Genomic DNA, 22,046 nt, shown 5'->3' on the forward strand with positions numbered 1-22,046 from the left:
ATATGCCTCCCCAGACAATCATTAACCCACCACCAAACTGCTCATGCTGAATGATGTTACAGGCAGCATAATGTTCTCCATGGCTTCTCCAGACCCTTTCACTTCTGTCACGTGCTCAGGGTGAACCTGCTCTCATCTGTAAAAAGCACAGGGCACCAGTGGTGCATCTGCCAATTCTGGTATTCTATGGCATATGGAATGCCAATCGAGCTGCATGCTGCTGGGCAGTGAGCTCAGGGCCCATTAGAGGACATGGGGCCCTTGGGTCACCCTCATGAAGTCTTTCTGGTTGTTTGGTCAGAGACATTCACACCAGTGGCCTGCTGGAGGTCATTTTGTAGGGCTCTGGCAGTGCTCATCCTGTTCCTCCTTGCCCAAAGGAGCAGATACTGGTCCTGCTGATGGGTTATGGACCTTCTATGGCCCTCTCCAGCTCTCCTAGAGTAACTGCTTGTCTCCTAGAATCTCCTCCATGCCCTTGAGACTGTGCAGGGAGACACAGCAAACCTTCTGGCAATGACACGTATTGATGTGCCATCCTGGAGAAGTTGGACTACCTGTGCAACCTCTGTAGGGTCCAGGTATCGCCTCATGCTACCAGTAGTGACACTGACTGTAGCCAAATGCAAAACTAGTGAAGAAACAGTCAGAAAAGATGAGGAGGGAAAAATGTCAGTGGCCTCCACCTGTTAAACCATTCCTGTTTTGGGGGTCATCTCATTGTTGCCCCTCTAGTGCATCTGTTGTTAATTTCATTAACACCACAGCAGCTGAAACTGATTAACAACCCCTCTGCTACTTAACTGACCAGATTAATATCCCATAAGTTTCATTGACTTTATGCTATACTCTGATTAAAAGTGTTCCTTTAATTCTTTTGAGCAGTATATATATATATATATATATATATATATATATAGGTGTTCTAAAACTTTACACCAGCATCATATATACTCAGCAAAAAAAGAAACGTCCTCTGACTTTCAACTGTTTTTACTTTCAGTAAACTTAATGTGTAAATATTTGTATGAACAGTAAAAGAGTCAACACCATAAGACATAAACTAAAAATGTTTCACAATGTGTCCCTGAATGAAGGGAGGCTCAAAATCAAAAGTACCAGTCAGTATCTGGTGTGGCCACCAGCTGCTTGAAGTACTGCAGTGCATCTCCTCCTCATGGACTGGACCAGATTTGTCAGTTCTTGCTGTGAGATGTCACCCCACTCTTCCACCAAGGCACCTGCAAGTTCCTGGACATTTCTGGGGGGAATGGCCCTAGCCCTCACCCTGCGATCCAGCAGGTCCCAGACATGCTCAATGTGATTGAGATCCGGGCTCTTCCATTGCGAGGATGATCAGCTGTCCTTCCTGTCTCCCTGTAGCGCTGTCTTAGGCGTCTCACAGTGTGGACATGGCAATTTATTGCCCTAGCCACATCAGCAGTCCTCATGCCTTCCTGCAGCATGCCTAATGCACGTTCACGCAGATGAGCAGGGACCCTGGGCATCTTTCTTTGGGTGTTTTTCACAGTCGGTAGACAAGTCTCTTTAGTGTCCTGCGTTTTAGAACTGTGACCTTAAATGCCTACTTTCTGTAAGCTGTTAAGGTCTTAACGACCATTCCACAGGTGCATGTTAATTAATTGATTATGGTTAATTGAACATGCATGGAAAACATTGTTTAAACCCTTTACAATGAAGATCTGTAAAGTTATTTGGATTTTTAAAACATTATTGTTGAAATACACAGTCCTGAAAAAGGACGTTTCTTTTTTTGCTGAGTGTATATATATCTATATATATATACATATATACAGTGCATCCGGAAAGTATTCACAGCGCATTACTTTTTCCACATTTTGTTATGTTACAGCCTTATTCCAAAATGGATTAAATTCATTTTTTTCCTCAGAATTCTACACACAACATCCCATAATGACAACGTGAAAAAAGTTTACTTGAGGTTTTTGCAAATTTATTAAAAATAAAAATATTGAGAAAGCACATGTACATAAGTATTCACAGCCTTTGCCATGAAGCTCAAAATTGAGCTCAGGTGCATCCTGTTTCCCCTGATCATCCTTGAGATGTTTCTGCAGCTTAATTGGAGTCCACCTGTGGTAAATTCAGTTGATTGGACATGATTTGGAAAGGCACACACCTGTCTATATAAGGTCCCACAGTTGACAGTTCATGTCAGAGCACAAACCAAGCATGAAGTCAAAGGAATTGTCTGTAGACCTCCGAGACAGGATTCTCTCGAGGCACAAATCTGGGGAAGGTTACAGAAAAATTTCTGCTGCTTTGAAGGTCCCAATGAGCACAGTGGCCTCCATCATCCATAAGTGGAAGAAGTTCGAAACCACCAGGACTCTTCCTAGAGCTGGCCGCCATCTAAACTGGGCGATCGGGGGAGAAGGGCCTTAGTCAGGGAGGTGACCAAGAACCCAATGGTCACTCTGTCAGAGGTCCTCTGTGGAGAAAGGAGAACCTTCCAGAAGGACAACCATCTCTGCAGCAATCCACCAATCAGGCCTGTATGGTAGAGTGGCCAGACGGAAGCCACTCCTTAGTAAAAGGCACATGGCAGCCCGCCTGGAGTTTGCCAAAAGGCACCTGAAGGACTCTCAGACCATGAGAAACAAAATTCTCTGGTCTGATGAGACAAAGATTGAACTCTTTGGTGTGAATGCCAGGCGCCACGCTTGGAGGAAACCAGGCACCGCCATCACCAGGCCAATACCATCCCTACAGTGAAGCATGGTGGTGGCAGCATCATGCTGTGGGATGTTTTTCAGTGGCAGGAACTGGGAGACTAGTCAGGATAAAGGGAAAGATGACTGCAGCAATGTACAGAGACATCCTGGATGAAAACCTGCTCCAGAGCACTCTTGACCTCAGACTGGGGCGACGGTTCATCTTTCAGCAGGACAACGACCCTAAGCACACAGCCAAGATATCAAAGGAGTGGCTTCAGGACAACTCTGTGAATGTCCTTGAGTGGCCCAGCCAGAGCCCAGACTTGAATCCGATTGAACATCTCTGGAGAGATCTTAAAATGGCTGTGCACCGACGCTTCCCATCCAACCTGATGGAGCTTGAGAGGTGCTGCAAAGAGGAATGGGCGAAACTAGCCAAGGATAGGTGTGCCAAGCTTGTGGCATCATATTCAAAAAGACTTGAGGCTGTAATTGCTGCCAAAGGTGCATCAACAAAGTATTGAGCAAAGGCTGTGAATACTTATGTACATGTGATTTCTCAGTTTTTTATTTTTAATAAATTTGCAAAACCTCAAGTAAACTTTTTCACGTTGTCATTATGGGGTGTTGTGTGTAGAATTCTGAGGAAAAAAATTAATTTAATCCATTTTGGAATAAGGCTGTAACATAATAAAATGTGGAAAAAGTGATGTGCTGTGAATACTTTCCGGATGCACTGTATACATACACACATATATACATATATACATACACACATATATATATATATATATATACACGTACGTAATATATACAGTATATACTCACACATATATACACAAATATACACATACATATACACATACATATATACAAATATATACAGGTGCCGGTCATAAAATTAGAATATCATGACAAAGTTGATTTATTTTAGTAATTCCATTCAAAAAGTGAAACTTGTATATTAGATTCATTCATTACACACAGACTGATGTATTTCAAATGTCTATTTCTTAATTTCTATTAAAATTAAAAGAAATAGACATTTGAAATACATCAGTCTGTGTGTAATGAATGAATCTAATATACAAGTTTCACTTTTTGAATGGAATTACTAAAATAAATCAACTTTGTCATGATATTCTAATTTTATGACCGGCACCTGTGTATGTATATGTGTGTGTGTGAATATATATATATATATATATATATATATATATATATATATATATATATATATATATATATATATATATACAGTCCTGGCCAAAATTATTGGCACCCCTTGAATATTCCCAGAAAATGAACCATTTCTCCCAGAAAATTGTTTCAATTACAAATGTTTTGGTATACACACATTTATTTCCTTTATGTGCATTGGAACAACACAAAAAACAGAGAAAAAAGCCAAATCTGACATAATTTCACACAAACTCAAAAACCGGGCTGGACAAAATTATTGGCACCCTCAACTTAATATTTGGTTGCATGCCCTTTGGAAAAAAATAACTGAAATCAAGCTCTTCATATAACCATCAACAAGCTTGTTACACCTCTCAACTGGAATTTCCAACCACTCTTCTTTTGCAAACTGCTCAAGGTCTCTCAGATTTGAAGGGTGCCTTCTCCCAACAGCAATTTTGAGATCTCTCCATAAGTGTTCAATCGGATTTAGATCCGGACTCGTTGCTGGCCACTTCAGAACTCTCCAGCTTTGTCTTCCACCATTTCTGGGTGCTTTTAGAGGTATGTTTGGGGTCATTGTCCTGCTGGAACACCCATGACCTCTGACGCAGACCCAGTTTTCTGACACTGGGCCCTACATTGCGCCCCAATATCTTTTGGTAGTCTTCAGATTTCATGATGCCTTGCACACAGTCAAGGCATCCAGTGCCAGAGGCAGCAAAACATCCCCAAAACATCTTAGAACCTCCACCATGTTTGACTGTAGGTACTTGTGTTCTTCGTAGGCCTCATTCCTTTTTCTGTAAACAGTAGAATGATGAGCTTTACCAAAAAGCTCTACCTTGGTCTCATCTGTCCACAAGACGTTGCCCAGAAGGATTTTGGCTTCCTCAAGTACATTTTGGCAAACTCAGTCTGGCTTTTTATGTTTCTGTGTCAGCAGTGGGGTCCTCCTGGCTCTTCTGCCATAGTGTTTCATTTTGTTCAGATTTCGACGGATAGTTTGAGCTGACACTTTTGCACCCTGAGTCTGCAGAACAGTTTGAATATGTTTTGAAGTTGATTGGGGCTGTTTATCCACCATTTGGACTATCCTTTGTTACAGTCTTTTATCAATTTTTCTTCCGTCCACGTCCAGGAGATTAGCTACAGTGCCATGTGTTGTGAACTTCTTGATTATGTTGCACAGTGGACAAAGGAACATGAAGATCTCTGGAGATGGACTTGTAGCCTTGAGATTGTTGATATTTTTCCACAATTTTTGTTCTCAAGTCCTCAGACAATTCTCTGCTCCTTTCTGTTCTCCATGCTTAGTGTGGCACACTCAGACACACAACAGAAAGGTTGAGTCAACCTTTCTCCATTTTAACTGGCTTCAGGTGTGATTGCTATATTGCCAGCACCTGTTTCTTGCCACAGGTGAGTTCAAATATCATATGCTTGAAATAAAACGATTTACCCACAAGTTTGAAAAGGTGCCAATAATTTTGTTCGGCCCATTTTTGGAGTTCTGTGTGACATGTCAGATTTGGCTTTTTTTGGCTTTTTTGTGTTGTTCCAATGCACATAAATGAAATAAATGTGTATACCAAAACATTTGTAATTACAACAATTTTCTGGGAGAAATGATGCATTTTCTGAGAAAATTCCAGGGGTGTCGATAATTTCGGCCATGACTGTATATATACACACACACACATATATACAGTATATATATATATATATATATATATATATATATATATATATATATATACACACACACACACAATGGGAAAAGTAGGTTTACAGAAATGCGAAACAGAGTTTATTCTTGTATTATTTATTAATTATTGTATTATTAATTTGTATTTCTTTTTATTATTATTATTAAAATGTAGCAATCATAACCTGCATGTCTTTTTCCATACAAACAACTGTAAATCTACTTTTGCCCACCCGTTATTTATTTCAAAGGCAATTTTTGTTTTACTTTTGAATTTTTGCTGTAATTATATTCAAAAAGGGTAAAACCAAACAATTCCTGTTGTATCGACATGGAGATGCCTTCTGTACTGCATGCGCTGTACTCCTAAGTCGGCTGTAAAGGGTGCAAGTCTTTGCCCGTGTTGCGTTTTTAACTCCAGTTACATCTGTAGCTCATCAGAACAGGAAACTGTATTTAGATCATCAAAAAATATAACTGTCAAATTCTGTACCAGCTGGAAAAGTATTGGAAAAGTCAAGGAGTTGGTCCTTTCAAAAATTGTGTCCTGGTTCTCTGATGCACTTCAATTAGCTACAAAAAAAAAAAAAAGAAAAAAAGTCAATTAATAAAAGTAGAGCCATGTAAAGAACGTAAGAAAGGTGCACTGAAATAAGTGGTGGGAACATCACAGGTTTAGATTCAAGCTTCTACATAAAACCTGAGCAAAAGGCTTCACACCATAAACTCTTAGTTTGTCATACTTAAAAGAATGAACACCGTAGCCCAATATATTTGCAACAGTTCCCCGTTTTATTTGAAATACATTAAAGTCAGGTTAATATTTTAATATTGTGTTATCAACATAAAAGAGTGGTGGTTAGTCCCATACATTTCCTGACAGTCCGCCTTAAATATTTCTGTGCAAAATCCCCTAAATCTTTCTGTAACATGTTATTCATTTAAATCCGCAACTGTTATCAAGAGCAAAAGAAGGAGTGATAAGAAGCCAAGCCATTTTTTCTTTTTATTTCACTTGTCAGCCTTTAAAAACCTACAAACAAAAGTGATTACATCTAGGACATGCAAAACTGTACAATATTCTTACAAAGAAAACAAAAAAACTCTTAAAAAATAAATGATATGAAATTGTAAATAACATGAAAGGCAAGTAAAACCTCACTGAGTTGCAAATACTGCTATGATATGACCAATTCAGTCCCCATCCCTTCCCCAACCCCAACCCCATTTCATTGAACTCCTAGCACACTGAATTGTACAAGTAACAGTTAAAACCCAAATGCTTATACAATCAATAAAACTCGGTGGATGATTATACTGTATTGTCGGTAATAATCTGTGACAAGTAAGGAAATAGTCTCCAAATCCTCTGAAATAATCATTGGTTCAGATGTTTCCTGAGGTTACAACTAACAAAGTGGGAACCTTCTTTGCTATACCATAACAAACTGGAAAATAAAACAGATTTTGGCCCACTCTCACCAACCCGTAGTCGTATCCACCTTGGATTTAAGACATTGTCTCGGTAAAGTACATTCTCGAACAAACAGTAAAACAAGCAAGCACTGGAACTTTACTGATTCTGGTTCATAAAGCTTTGTCTTTACATCTTTTGTATTGTGACGGTTCACATCACCAGTACACGCCAAGCATTAAATGATATCCATTTAAAGCTTTTTGACTGGACATAACTGTTCCATTTAGAAAAGCAAACAAAAATCGCTTGTGCGCATTCTCCCTAAGGCAAAGTGTGTTCTCTCTGCTTCTGACCTGCTTTTATAAGAAGTCCTAACTTATCTGCAGGTTTAGGTTGGGTGTGTAACTCCAAGCCAATGTTGGAGAATGAAAAGGACTGGAAGACCAGGCAGAATGGTTTATTAACATAAAATTATAAATGCTGGCACCTGAGCAGCACTTTAAGCCCTATTCAGGAATAATGGTCACTTGCTTGTCTTTAAAATGATCACAGTTGTCAGGAACTGGTAGTATTTCAGAATTGTAAAACAGATTTTGAAATGTGAAGACATTCTGTCCTTAATTTACGATAACAGAAGTTAGCAGCATCAAGTGAAATATCAGACTTTTAATATTTTGCCAAATATTGGGCATGTTGACATTTAGATTTTTTTTCAAATTTATCTGTGTAGAGACAAAACTAAATCAAAGGGCCTGGCCAGGTGGTCTTACAACATACAAATATTAGTGAATGGGTGGGAGGAGTAAAACAATACCCTCCAGGCTAAAATGTCAAAGAAAAAATCCAAAAGGCAGTTTAAAAAGTTAATATTGCTTGGTTATAAATATAAATCAGTTACAGGTACTACAGGGTGAACCCAGTTCTGAAATACTTTATAAAAGCACAGCAGACCCCTTATTAATGGCTGACATACGGACTAATAAAAGGCCTCGCTTTTGAAAAACTATGGCGACTTCTACAGAACACAAGCTTGCATTCGTGAATTAAAAGGCTATCATGGACAATCGGAATTAAAGCATGGTGGGCTTTACTCAACAAGAAGGATGATGACAATGACATTTTAAATTGTCCTTTATGAACACTGTCCAAACATTCATTTAGCGGCTCTTAAAATAAACCCCCACACATTTCAAGGGGTAATTTGTAAAGTCCTGCAATTATATTTGTTTGTTCTATGATGGATTTTTTTTTCTTTAAACCAAATGTTTTCTTTCTCATCTCTGGTAGTTCTACAATCATGACTGCCCTTAGCAGAGGGCACCAAATTTCAAAATGTAAAAGGTGACAGATGTTCGAAAAACACAATTAAGGCAGATTGCTGTCGTCCTTGCTGCACACATGATTTTCTTTTCATTTCATGTATTTTCTTTTTAGATTAAAAAAAACAACCAGGTTTAACGTTCTCCCTTCGTGTTTTGGTTGGTGGAGTGGAACCTTGGCAATTACTGCTACACGTGTACTACTGGTGTTGCTTTGGAATGGAGAGGTTCTGTTGTTCTAGGCTTCTGTTCTGGATTACTGGAAGAGTCGCCTTCTGCTTACAGAGGTCAATATACCTGTTCAGCAAACAGTGGCCTTCTCCACAGAAAGAGAGTCCTAATATATAGATAGGCATGACGGTTTATGTCTGCTGTTTGCTTACTACCTCCATAAGAACAAATACTCTAAACAACCATTGTGAATGTAACAGATTTTCTAAAGAAATGCATGAAAAAAATACAAAAAATCCATCTATTTGTGATACAAGTGTAACGTTACCATCCTTTGAAAAAGGCTGATGGACAGAGAGGGGGTGTTCTTCTCACATAAGCTACTAAGTTTAAGTGACTGTGGATTTAGCCCCATCTGCCTCCAGAGAAACTGCTCATATTTTTATTTTTAACAACTGTCTAATAATTTCACCCACAGAGTTACAATGGGTCCACTTTTGCATATAGTTTTTCAGGCTTCTATTTTCATACAGCTAAGCAACAGAAAACGGGAAAAAAAAAAAAAAAAACAATTACCGGTCTACACCGTGATGTCTGATACACAGTGCCACGAGGCACCATGATGAGTAAAACTATACACAACTTTATATATATTTTATATATATATATATTTATATATAGAATTCTATAATCACAACTGAAAAATCACTTTCTTTAGTAAAATAGCTCATTCCTCTTAAAACTTACTGGGTTGCTGTGTTACTTTGTTGTCTTTGGACAGGAGAGAGCTTATTGCTGAATTTATGCTCTGCTGGACCATGGAGTCTTGCAAAACACACAAAAATACACACACACACAGGCACGCATAAACACACTCATACAAAGGCAGGTGAAGGATGAATGTGGAAAGATTTGAGAGAAAAAAACCAGCAAACTCATCCTGGAATGCATCTGTAAATTGATTTTGTTTCATTTGGGCCAACTCAAAAAAAAAATCCTCACCTGCCATTGGAAAAGAGTCACACTGTCCTTACTGCCTACAGTTATGGTACCATGTTCCAATCCTAACTCCAAAAGCTGACTGTTTCATTCCAATTACAAAGAGTCTACAAAAACAGATCAAAGAAGCCATGTGGTACATTCCCAAACATATCAAATACCATCAGCAATGAATTAAATACAAACAAATATCACACTTGTAAAAAAAAAAACAACTGGAAAGGCTTGCTTGCTAGCTGGAAGGCCCACAGCACTACAAACCCAGACGGTGGCTTGCCTGATGCCTCTTGCACATTATAGCAGAGTTTCTGTTTTCCTAGATATATTAAATTCTACTTGTCATTTTACAGCATTAACACACACATATTTTTTTTTTTTTTCTTACACCAATATGGGAACTGTTCCTACTCCCAAAGACGGCAGCATTAAAGCAATTCTCCCGGCAGTCTGCTACATAACTCATGGATAAAAGCTGTTTTGGTGGCTGGAAGGACTAATGATAATTGAAAATGGAATGGAAAGCTGCTATAGAACATTCTTATTGCAAAACCCATTGGATTAAATACATTCTTACATGACTAGTCTAGAGCCAGCACCTTCTTAAAAAGCACTAACTTGCACTTCATCAGTCTTATCGGCTTGTTTTGCAGCAGCAATCAAAAACTGCAAGGATAGACGGGCACTTCTAGTGACCAACTCTGGAGGCCCTGCAGTGTTTTAGTCTGTGCCCTCCCAATACAAATTTGACTTGCAGAAGATAACTATGTCCACAACAAAATGAGCAGCAAAAACAAATTTTCTTTTTTTTTTTCACCAACACGACTCTCCTTGAATAAATGCAGACGTTGTCAAGGCCAGATCAGCCCCTTGTATCTTTGTTTAAAGCCAACAAGACAAACTCTACTATAAATATCTATAAACTTAATACATGTGTTTATGTACACATTTTTGTACATTTTGTAATATAAGGTCCTGGTCCAATATTAGGTGAAATAAATGCATCAATTGGCAACAAGGATATTAGCTGTACTTTCAGTAGTCTGTCTATGGAGTGTGCTGCAAATCCCTCCCACAGGAAGTGTGACAATGTCACAGCACAGGCAATTCTTGTGGTATGGATGCCTGCAATGTTTGTCACTGTCCTCACTGGTGACATTACAGTTGGATTCACTGAATTTCTTAAGATTGGAGGTACAGCTGCTGATGATGCTAGAAGGCTAACACAGTGCAGCCTTTCCGAAGCAAGAATCAGAAGAGATGATGGGAGGTGAAGAAAAGAGGTGAAAACTTGACTTAATAATGTCAAGGTTCTGGAATCATGTTTCCCATCCCACATGGTCTGTACTCTCCAGAGAGAGACTTTTGGTTTTGTGAGGAGAGGCTGGACTCGGTGGACTGCTCAGGTTGGAACTGTTGGAGGCTGTGGAGTGTCTAGGAGAATCTGAATCCTGCAAAGAATAAACAAAAGGAAATAAATTCACTTGCAATTTTAATCCTGCCAAATACTAAAGAAGCTTTTTATTAATTACTATATTAACATATTTAAATTGCTGTGGCTCACATGCGAAGCTCAGTGCGAGCCTATGAGAGGACTTTTTATTTCTGACCTTATATCAGCATTTCAGCACTCCAGTGTCTCCTTGTTGTCGAGAGAGTTTAAAAGCTTGAACATAATGGATGCATAACATGCGGATGGAACTGCTTTGCCATTCCAATTCTTTCAAGACTGAGCTAGTAAAGTTGTGCAAAATTGCCTGAAATTCATCATCCATCAATGCGACAAAAGAATTGGTCATTTAAAACTAAAAGGGTTGGGGGAGATTAACATTACCTTAATTTTACTAAGCAGGGTCCTTAATGCCCTTTTCAGATCAGGAGTCTTCTCTGCTGGGGAAACAGCCTGCCACTGCAGAGGAAAACACTTGGGTTTTACGCTCAGCTTGAGCTTAGGAGCCCCACAATACCTGATCAACATGGAATGGGCAGGCATAGGATGGGAACTTTTGGAACCTACAGCTGATAATAACTGAGTTTGAATTTCACATCAGAGTTATCACATAAAATATTTCTTCACATATTTTTAAAGTTAATGGCTTAGTCTCCAGGGTGCCAGCAGTTTGAAAAATGCCCCCAGGAATGTGGTTTTTGAAAACGTGGAACAAAAGTCAGTCCTTTCCCCTAACACTTCTTCAAAAACAAACATCCACAGTCTTACAATGTGACTGTAACATTCAAGTAAGATGTGAACTTTCTTCTTTCAAGAGGAAACAAATAATCTTCAGTAAATACTATACCAGAAAAAACGAAATTAAAAATGAGAATCTGCAAAATGCCACCAATAGGCAATTAATTTATGAACTTTTACATGTTAAACTAATGCATGTGTTCTGATTTGAAAAAATAAAGTATGTTTTTTTCAAAAAATAGGCATATGGAAACCATATAGGGCAATGTCCACACACCTACAAAATTTTAGACAAAAGTGTAGATCTTAATTTGTCTTTTCACCTTTCGCCTATGTTGCTGTGGCATTTTCAACTCCTGAAAATGCTTTCCAGATCCCCATACTTCAAAAAGAGCTCAGGTTTGTTTGTGCTTACCACATAGCCCTTTCCTGATTGGATTCTGCTCATTATGATGTCTCAATTCCTAAATGGTCACCCTTTGTTGAAGAAATTCATACTCCCACATAGCCAATAAAGAAGAGTTGCTATGTTTGTAACCTTTATGCATCTAAATTGCATTTACAGTTTGAATACTGCATATATGCACAAAAAAGAAATAATTTACCATTCACTACAGTGTTGCAATATATGTCCTGGCTAGTAACATTACCATCCCTTCAAGTATTTTTCTGCCAAGGTGTGCATGCACAGTGTAGTTGAATGTCTACGATCCATGAACTTTCGTTCATTTTAGTGTGGATGGAGATATTTTAGTATATGATATGAAAACACTAGTGTGCATAAAGATTGTTTTTATTTACCAATGCCACTATTAATTAAAAATGCAGTAGTGTGAACACAGCCTAGTATGCTTCACTTAAATAGGATCATCAATCTATACTTTTAAAAACCTACTTAATCCATTCAAGGATATCAGGAACACAGAACACATCCTAGTAACTATTAAGTGACAGACAGGAGCCATCCATTAACTTTGGTCAACACAATGTCAAACACCGCACAAAACTGCTTTCTCTGACCAAGAAAAATTAGAATTCTTAACAGTAAACAGGCAGCCAATGTAAGGATGCATACTGCTTTATATAGTTGACTTTGAATGTCTAAGGATTGTTTTTATAAAAAGTGTCAGGTAAAGTTCAGTTCTAGCATTTACAAGCTTGTTCTGCTCTATATTTATAAAGTTTTACTATGTTTATTGTACAACTGAAACAAAACCAACAATACATCCCACTCTTATCAGGACTGCATTATTCAGACACGGTTGGAAGGCTTGTGTATCATTTTTACATTATATGTTAAAATATCTTGGAATTGAAAGGAAAACATTCAACCATTTAAACTGATATTTATGGTTTTATAAACTACTTAATGAAACAGTAACATCTACTATTTACAGCTGATATTTAGAAAAATTAAAATAAGGCTCCAAGAATTTAGCAAATAAATAATGAAAAACAACACAAACATATATGCTCAACAAATTGAATGATCAGGTAAGAAAGGGAAAAGATAAGCAGCATTACCTCTTAATCCAAGTTATTAATGTTCTAGTAAAACAACAAATGCCTGAATTGCTGTGAAAGCTGCATTACCTCTCTTTCAAACTGTGATATTGGTGCATCACTTCCACCATCAACACCACCAGAAGAAAGAGACCCATCTGAGGGTGAGGTCATCGGCTGTCGTTTTGTTCCGTAGCCTCCACCAGAAAACTCTCGTCTGAGGGCATTTCCATTCTGTGCTGTGGGCCCTAAAGCAGAAATACAACCATCAGAACAGGATTTCCTCAAAATGTCAACATTCCGCAGGGGCCATTCTATTTAAACCTTAGATTTCTATTTTAGGATTTCATAAATACACTCAGACATTATATATATCGGGGAAAAAAGATTTTTTTTTCTTCCGTGTTATTATTAAATAGTGCTACATATTTAAAAGCCAAAACCTCAAGCAAGTAAGTCAAGTCAAACTTAGATGTGGTACAAATACATTATTAGTAAATTTCATATTCTTCTTTTATTTATGTCATTACATTTATAGCATTTGTGACACTTTATGTATAAACATAAGAACTTGATTATAGAATATAATAATGTTTCTAATTATATGAATTGTTTTAAAAGAATGCATCACATGCACATGATGGACAGAAAGTGCAGGTGTGATTATTAAAACACATGCTGCATTTGTGACCCATGCACCTCCTACTCAGCCAGTAGCAGTAGTCATATTGTTATAAGTACAGTGCAATTCTTACTAGCATGTCTGTTCAACATGTCACCACTCTCTGTTTCATGATAAACAAGAATATATTAGAATACACTAATTTCATTTCATAAAAAACAAAAACAAAACACAAATCAGTAAGGAACCAGACACTTTGTTTTATTTCTTACATTCAAATTATAACAAGCAACGTTGAATAAGAAGATTGTTGAATAACATACGATTCTACAATTAAATGACACAGTGGCCCAGTGTGTGTAATTGTTCCTGTAACAGAACAGGTCAGCGCCACACTCCCAGTTGATCTAGGGAGCCTCTTGAACCCACTATGGCCGATAACGTATCTGAGGGATGAGCCAGCAGATGATGACACACACACAAAGCATGGAGTATGTGCATAAAAGTGCTTTTATTAAAAACCATCAAACACAAATAGTGTTCAAAAGTGTAGTGGAAATCTCCAATAAACAAATACATAATCTATAAAAATGAACAATGTCCAGATGGAGATTAAAAACAATTAAATACTTTCTTAAAACCAGAGGATAAAAATAACCAGCTCCTTTAAAGGTTATGAGAACAGTACTGCCTTCCAAAAGAAGACATCCCCTCAGCATACCCCATTCAGAATGTGGTCACCGAACAGGTATCAAATCAACAGGTGCAGTCAACCATCACTTCATAAGCCTGGGTTCCCCGTTGGACCATGGCTCTAAGTAGGACTCCAAATCCAAGCCTCCACATGTTTCCTCACCACCAGTCCCTCTGCATCTGTGGGAGACACTGCAGTTTGGGCCACTCCTACTCAGGAAAACACTCAGTAGATGTACCTCTTCCTGCAGCCCCAAGGCTTGCTCCTGACCACCTGTCTCTCCTGTCTTCCAGCACAGCCTTTTGCACTCCTGTCTCCCTATCATGATTCCTCTTCTTTAATTCTAACCTCTGCTCTCTCTCTGTCCTTCTTTTCCATCTCGCTCTGTCTGCTATCCTTCAACACAACACATTTCCAATCTCCTTTTAGGTCTTGCAGTCAGTGGCGGCAACAGCAGCTGTGTTCCCTTCCTCAGCCTAAAGTTCTCGACACGGCTGCCTCCTACAGCACGAATGACATGACTGTACGAGCCAACTTCTCCAACTTCCCTGCTCACAAAAGCTAGTGCCTGCAGGATCCTTAAACTGTGATCGCAACCGTTCTCCACCACCCCTCTGCTGATCAATGGGAAACCGATCTGCCCAGGGAGCAGCAATCACTAGCCCCTCCATAGGGCTCTGAATGCCAGCCTCTCCTCCTCTGTACTGGCTGACTTCAAACCTCAAAAATCAACTCTTTCTTCTCCTTCTTTCTTCATGCCAAGCTTCTTTCTGTTTTTCCCTTTTTCTCATGCCGACAAATCCTTCTATGCCTCCATGGGTGCAGCACCTCAACTGTGCAACACAAAAAGCATATGAAGCAATTGAGACAGTCCGTACCCTCACATGCAGGTGCTTCTCACCCTAATCACTTCACCAAACTCCTGCAGCCGCGAGAGCACATTCACCCATTGAGATCAAACCAACCATTTATTTATTTAAAACCTGGCCGCCTTCTTCTGAGCTGTGGACCCGCTACACCACAGTTATCAAAGATGGATCAACAGTCTGGGGTTGTTGCAAGGTTTATTCCCACCTTGTACATGATGTGGCTGAAATGGACACTGGCCCTATGACCCTAAAACAGTAAGCGTGTTACAAAATGTACGGACTCTGTTCTGTTTCATAGGACTAAGTGTTTACATCCATAATTGCATATATGAGACCTATATGTTTCGCTGATAGGCCCACAACGTTTTCCAGAGGGTTCAGCAGTGAATCCTAGTGTCCCAGGCTCACCCCCAAGACGCTATCTACCCAGCTGAGGCCCAGCTGGAGTTCTTCCTCTTAAGCCAGAGCCACTGATTTCCCTTTTCAGCAGCACTGGAGATGTCCTTTAATGCCTGCTGGTGAGCCTGTCCCCGCACTTTCAACTCTTGGAGTAGCCTTGATGTTGTGGTGGCAATAAACCCTCTACAGCCTACCTGGACTGCTCGGACCTTAGCTTTCCAACTTCGTTTTTGCACATCGGTTGCAAGATCAGCATATTTCAGTTAGTGCTTGTAAGCCTCCTCCACTGTATCCTCCCAGGGTACAGTAAGCTCAATGATATAGACAATCTGGAGTGATTTCGACCATAGCACAAGGTCAGGTCTGAGGTTGGTAGATGCAATCTCAGCTGGGAAGCAGAGTTTTTGACCTAGGTCCACCAACAACTTCCAATCTCACGCACCACCCAGCTGCCCAGAGTCTGGTCCTGAATTATAGAATTTATTAAATTTATTCCTCTACTCATGGCCATGGTACATGATCATATGCTTGGTCTTGTTTTATTATCTGGTTTCTCTGTCAACAATGTTAATTTTGAAGATATTTCACTTTATGATCATATGCCACTCGCGTTCAATGCTATCTTCTCAAACAGTCATTCCTAGGGTTTCAAACAGCAGCTTTCATGCTGTAAACTCCTCCACTGCAAATGTCTTTTTCTGCTATGCCAATGAAAGCAGTTTATATTTACGCATCGCGTTGTAGGCAAATGCCTGAACGCTAGCTGGTGGTGTTTGTAGCGTGCAAGAAAAGCAAATGATTCATTAAAATGCAGGCAACTTTTGCCCTCCAGGATCACCGCTCCTCTTGCTACACATTCTCCTACATAGGCAAATGTATTTCCTCTTCGCATTTTACAAGTTTTTTACACATTTGTTAACTTCCAAATAAATGTTATTTGATATTTTCCACCACAAACTGGCTCCCATCTGATTGTCTCTGTAGTGTTGTGATAAGGAATCACATAAATGTGTATAATTTCTAAATTTTTCAACAGGTCTTTTCTCAATCTGCTACATGTTTACTTCAGAATACTGCAAGACAGATAGAAATGCATTTCAGGAAATACATAGATATCAAAGAGAGATGTAGGGGTCTGTGTGGGGTTCAACATGTAGTCACATTTTTGAGAAGGTGTGTGTCAGGGTACACCGTAGACTCAGGGCAGATGTATAAATCAGCCTTAACACTCTTAGCTTAGAAGGTTGCCTATAGATAGTTTCAGAATTTTTTTAATGATAAAATTAATAAGATTATAGCATCTCTCTCAGTTCCTTTGTTATATCTGACTTGCAATGCAGTCTTTAGTTAATTTTACAATGTTTTCCCTCTCTTGCAAAAACTCCCCTATTGATGTAATTCAAACTCCTCTCTTTAAAGGGACTTTTTATGTTATTAGCTCTACTGTCAAAGCTTATTAATAATACTTGTCTTGCTACAAGTACCATCTCTATATCCTTCAGGCATACAGGGATTCAGGTCTGCACTTGAAAAAACATGGACTAGACCCTAGTTCCTTTAGTAATTGCCATCCTAATTCAAAACTGTCATTACTTTCTAAAATTCTTGGAAAGGTTGTTTTTTTTCTCAGCTGCTGTCTTTCCGTGGTCATAATTCTGTTCTGAAATCCTTCTAGTCTGGATTCAGAGCTTTCCATAGTTCTCAAGGTTACCAGTGACTTGTTACTTGCTGTTGCTTCTGGAAATTTTGCCATTTTGATTTTACTAGATTCAGCTGCTGCTTTTGATACAGTTAATCATACTAAACTCCTTGACCGCCTTGAAAATTGGGTTAGCATCCAGGGTTTGTCTATTATCTTGATCCTAGAACCCTATCTGTTACTACTGGAAATCAGTTCTCCTTATCTATTGTTGCTTCATGTGGGGTCCAACAAGACTCTAGTTTAGTGTCTGTGCTACCTTTGGAAACAAATCAATAGGAAACACAATATTTTGTTTCAATAATTAATGCTGATGATATACAGCTTTATTTGTCTGTGAAACCTACTAATGCCTACTCTTTGAAGACATTTCATTATTACAGGGAGAAGATTAAATACTGGTTGGAAAATAATTTCCACCAATTAAAAAAACGAAGGTAAATCTGAGGTGATCCTGTTTGGTCCATCTAAAATTATTGTGAGGCTGAAAGCCTAGAACTCTTGTCAAAAAAGTGAAATCACAAGTTACTAATCTGGAAGTGATTTTTGATCTGTACCTCAATTTGACAAACAAATGCACTCGGTCATCAAGGGTAGCCTTTTAAGCTTACGGTTTCTGAAGTCAATACTATAATTTCCTGATATACAGAAAATGATGCATGCATTTATACATATCTTCCCATTTAAATTATTGTACTTCTTTGTATATGAGTATCAGTCAATCATCTTAACTACATCTGCAATTGGTACAGAATGCTGCAGCGAGATTATTAACTGGCATTAAGAAAAGAAGTCATATCACTCCAATTTTAGCGTCCCTTCATTGGCTCCTAGTTTGGTTTAGCATTCATTTTAAAAGTTTAAATGACGCGGCCCCACCTTGCCTTGATCCCGATTAAAAATGAATCCTTTCTAGTAGCTGCTCTGAGATTGTGGAACAATCTCTCCCTCAATATTAAAACTGCTCCTTCCATTAGTATTTTTAAATGTAGACTCAAAATACATTTTTTCCTTACCTTCCGAGTCTGTCTAGATGCATGTTTTTATACTTGGTTTTTGTTTAATGTCTTAATATGTCTGTGCTAATTATACGTTTCATTACTTTGTTGTCCTTTTCATTGCCTTTTATCTCTTGTATGCACCACATTTTGGTCAAAACAATGTTGTTTATAAATAACATTATCTTTGATGCGCTTACTTTGAATTTTTAAGAACATTCTGCTCCTTTAGTACAAATCTCATAATAAAATGCTGTTTCTACAAAGTTACACATTTAACAAATTAGGTGTGAAAGCTGTCAATCTCAAATATTATGCCATTTAAAGCTTGTTAACTGGATACAGTTTGGAAATATCTGATCTAATCTACATTTTCAATGTTTGGATAGGATCTACTCAGCTGTTGGTACTACTGCAGTGCTGCTGTTATTCATGTGATGTTATCAATAAAGTAAGTCACTTCACCAGCTTGTACTTTTTTGGAAAAACAAAAGAATGGAACAAATTGTGTCTCAAATGTTGCAAGTTGCTAAGGTATCAGCCAAATAAGTAAATATAAATGATAAGTGTTTCAGACTTAAACTGCTAAGCAGAGATTGAAGATCACTTCTTTCACAACATACACAAGAGCCTCCCATTTAAGCAACATGACTGGCAACAGTATCTAAGGGCATAAATTCTTCAATGTTTACGACTGGTTGAAAGAGAGAGAGAGAGAGAGAGAGATGGGTTTGGTTAGGAGCATGAGCTGTTACAGCGCAATGCCGCCCCCAGCACATGAACTGCCTCAGGATCCCAATTAAGGACCTGAGCGCAGCCATGCAGCAGGTGACTCCTCAGCACCACACTTCTTCAAATGGAATGGAACAGTGTGAGTTTTTTTTACAGTGGTTGGAGTGCCAATCCTGCCTTCAACCCTCTAGTTCTCCCTGCAAGATGGAGGACCTGCTTATAATAATAATAACAATAATAATAATAATACATTTTATTTATATAGTGACTTTCCCATGCTCAAGGCACTTCACAGAGTTTAAGAAAGAATGGCAGGGTATACAGTATATAGCATTGTACTAAACAAGATAAATAAATAAAGAAGAGTAAGATAGTAAATTCAGAGAAAAAAACAAAAAAGCCAGACAGACAACATAATTGATGGTCTAGCGCACACACACACAGGTTACATGAGCATTTTGACATCTAGGTAAACTGAAAGAAGAGTAATAAAGTCAGGTAGAGCTACAAGCCTTCCTGAACAGATGAGTTTTAAGTTGTTTTTTAAAAGAATTCATGGAGTCAACTGATCTAATTAATTTCGGTAGGTCATTCCAGAGTCTGGGCGCTATACAGCTGAAGGCTCTGTCACCCATGGAGTGTAGATTAGTGTGGGGCACAACAAGATTGCCACAATCAGAGGACCTTAGTGGGCGGACAGGCACATAGTGATGGAGAAGGTCACAGATGTAGTTTAGTAGAATTTTATTTTCAATTATGTGAGACACAGGGAGCCAGTGAAGGCGAAGCAGGATGGGTGTGATGTGCTCACTGTTGCTGGTTCGAGTAAGGACTCTTGCAGCCGAGTTTTGAATAAGCTGGAGCTGTGATGTAAGATTAGAAAAGGCACCTGCCAGTAGGGAATTACAATAATCGATGAGGAATGTGATAAAAGCATGGACAAGTTTCTCAGCGTTAGAAAAAGAGAGGAAGGAGCGAACACTTGATATGTTACGGAGGTGAAAGTAAGAAAGTTTCTTAATGTGATTTATGTGGACGGAATAAGAAAGGGAGGAATCAAAAATGACACCAAGATTCTTTGCAGTAGCGGCAGGTCTGATGAGATAACCACAAAGATGGACTGGGAAGAAGCTCATTTTAATAAGTTGCACTTTAGTCCCAATTTGCAGGAGTTCAGTTTTGTTGCAATTTAAATTTAAAGAGTTCTGCTCCATCCAGGTTTTAATATCACTGAGGCACGTTATGAGCTGAGAAAGCTCTGATTAATTTCCACTTTTAACACTGAAATAGAGTTGAGTATCGTCTGCATAGAAATGATAACCCAGTCCAAAGCTACGAATAATATGGCCAAGGGGAAGCATATAAATACAGAAAAGAAGAGGACAGCGGACAGAGCCCTGAGGAACGCCTTGTGTGACTGGCGCTAAGATGGATCTGCTGTTGCCAAGATTAACAAACTCTTGTCTATCAGTCAGATAGGACTTGAACCACTGGAGGGCAGTGTCAGAGATACCCAGCATGTTCTCCATTCTGGATAGTAGAATGTCATTTCTGGCAGTGTTAAATGCCTGACTGAGGTCTAACAGAATTAATATGCTGGTTTGACCATACGGCTGTCCGCATGGTGTGAAGACAACAATCTATCACTCAATGTCGACAAGACAAAGGAGATAACCGTAGACTTCAGAAAATCACATCCTGCCCACATCCCACTCAGCATCAACGGTTTAGATGTGGAGATTGTTAGGAGTACCAAGTTCCTTGGTGTGCACATAACTGAGGAACTTACGTGGACACATAACACCTCATCACTAATCAAGAAAGCCCAGCAGAGACTACACTTCCTGAGGCGGCTGAAGCGAGCACGTCTTCCCCCTTCCATCCTCACCATGTTCTACAGAGGCACCATGGAGAGTGTCCTAACCAGCTGCATCACTGTCTGGTATGGAAACTGCAACATATCCGACCGCAAGCGCCTGCAAAGTTTAGTGATGACAGCAGAGAACATTATTGGGGTGCCTCTCCCTTCACTACAGGACATATTTTACAAATGCAGTGTCCGCAAGGCCTGCAGCATTGTGCAGGACCCCTTACACCCCTCACACCCCTCACATGGACTTTTCACACTTCTGCCATCCAAAAGAAGATATTGCAGCATCAAAGCCAAATCTGCCTGGCTGCAGGAAAGTTTTTACCCCCAAGCTGTTAGACTCCTTAACACCAGGCTGCCCCCTGGGACCTTCCACACAGCCTCAAGCACCTTTAAAAACAGAACTTTTATACATGAGAACCACTGTCCTGCAAAGATGAGTGTGCGTGTAGAAAAGAACTGAAAATCTCACACTGACCTTTAAGTATTTTGACACTCCTGATATCCTTCTGCTGTGAAACATTCTGATCTGTCATTGTTTACAAATGTCTTAAACAACTATTATCATACACTGATAATCTCTGTATTATCTATATCTATTATTTATTTATTTATTATATTACATATCTTACACATCAATATTGCTGCTACTTCTTTGTCCTATCTTTGCACAATGTCTTGTCTTGTTTGTGTTTTAATTTTTTTCATTTTAAAATTGTAATTCTATTTTTAATTTATTATTTGCACATCATGTTGTTACACTGTGGACCCTGAGCTTCGCAATTTCGTCTATCTGTATACTTGTATATGGTTGAGATGACAATAAAGTTCACTTTGACTTGACTTTGAGTGTGCTGCCATAAGCAAATCATTGGTTACCCATAGCAGAGCAGTTTCACAGCTGTGCTGTGCCCTGAAACCAGACTGGAGAAGACGTTAAGTAGTTGGTGAGTTGGGAAGCTACAACACACTCAAGAACT

General features: G+C 38.9%; 1 protein-coding gene across 4 annotated transcripts in view; it reads right to left on the reverse strand.

Moving 5' to 3' along the window:
• Positions 1-9,702: 9,702 nt before the first annotated feature.
• Positions 9,703-22,046, reverse strand: part of LOC120525692 (serine/threonine-protein kinase MRCK alpha-like) — a 429,465-nt gene continuing 417,121 nt past the window's right edge. For 3 of the 4 annotated variants that reach the window (XM_039748213.1, XM_039748214.1, XM_039748212.1), the window contains 2 exons: positions 13,274-13,431; positions 9,703-10,943 (listed from right to left, as the gene is read on the reverse strand). In XM_039748213.1, the coding sequence (XP_039604147.1) occupies positions 10,812-10,943; positions 13,274-13,431 (290 nt within the window). In that variant the 3' untranslated portion in view covers positions 9,703-10,811. Of the gene's footprint in view, positions 10,944-11,326; positions 11,402-13,273; positions 13,432-22,046 lie in introns of all 4 variants that reach the window. The other variant, XM_039748215.1, reaches the window with a different exon arrangement.

The sequence above is a fragment of the Polypterus senegalus genome, chromosome 3 (genome assembly GCF_016835505.1).
Source record: "Polypterus senegalus isolate Bchr_013 chromosome 3, ASM1683550v1, whole genome shotgun sequence".
NCBI classification, from domain to species: domain Eukaryota; kingdom Metazoa; phylum Chordata; class Cladistia; order Polypteriformes; family Polypteridae; genus Polypterus; species Polypterus senegalus.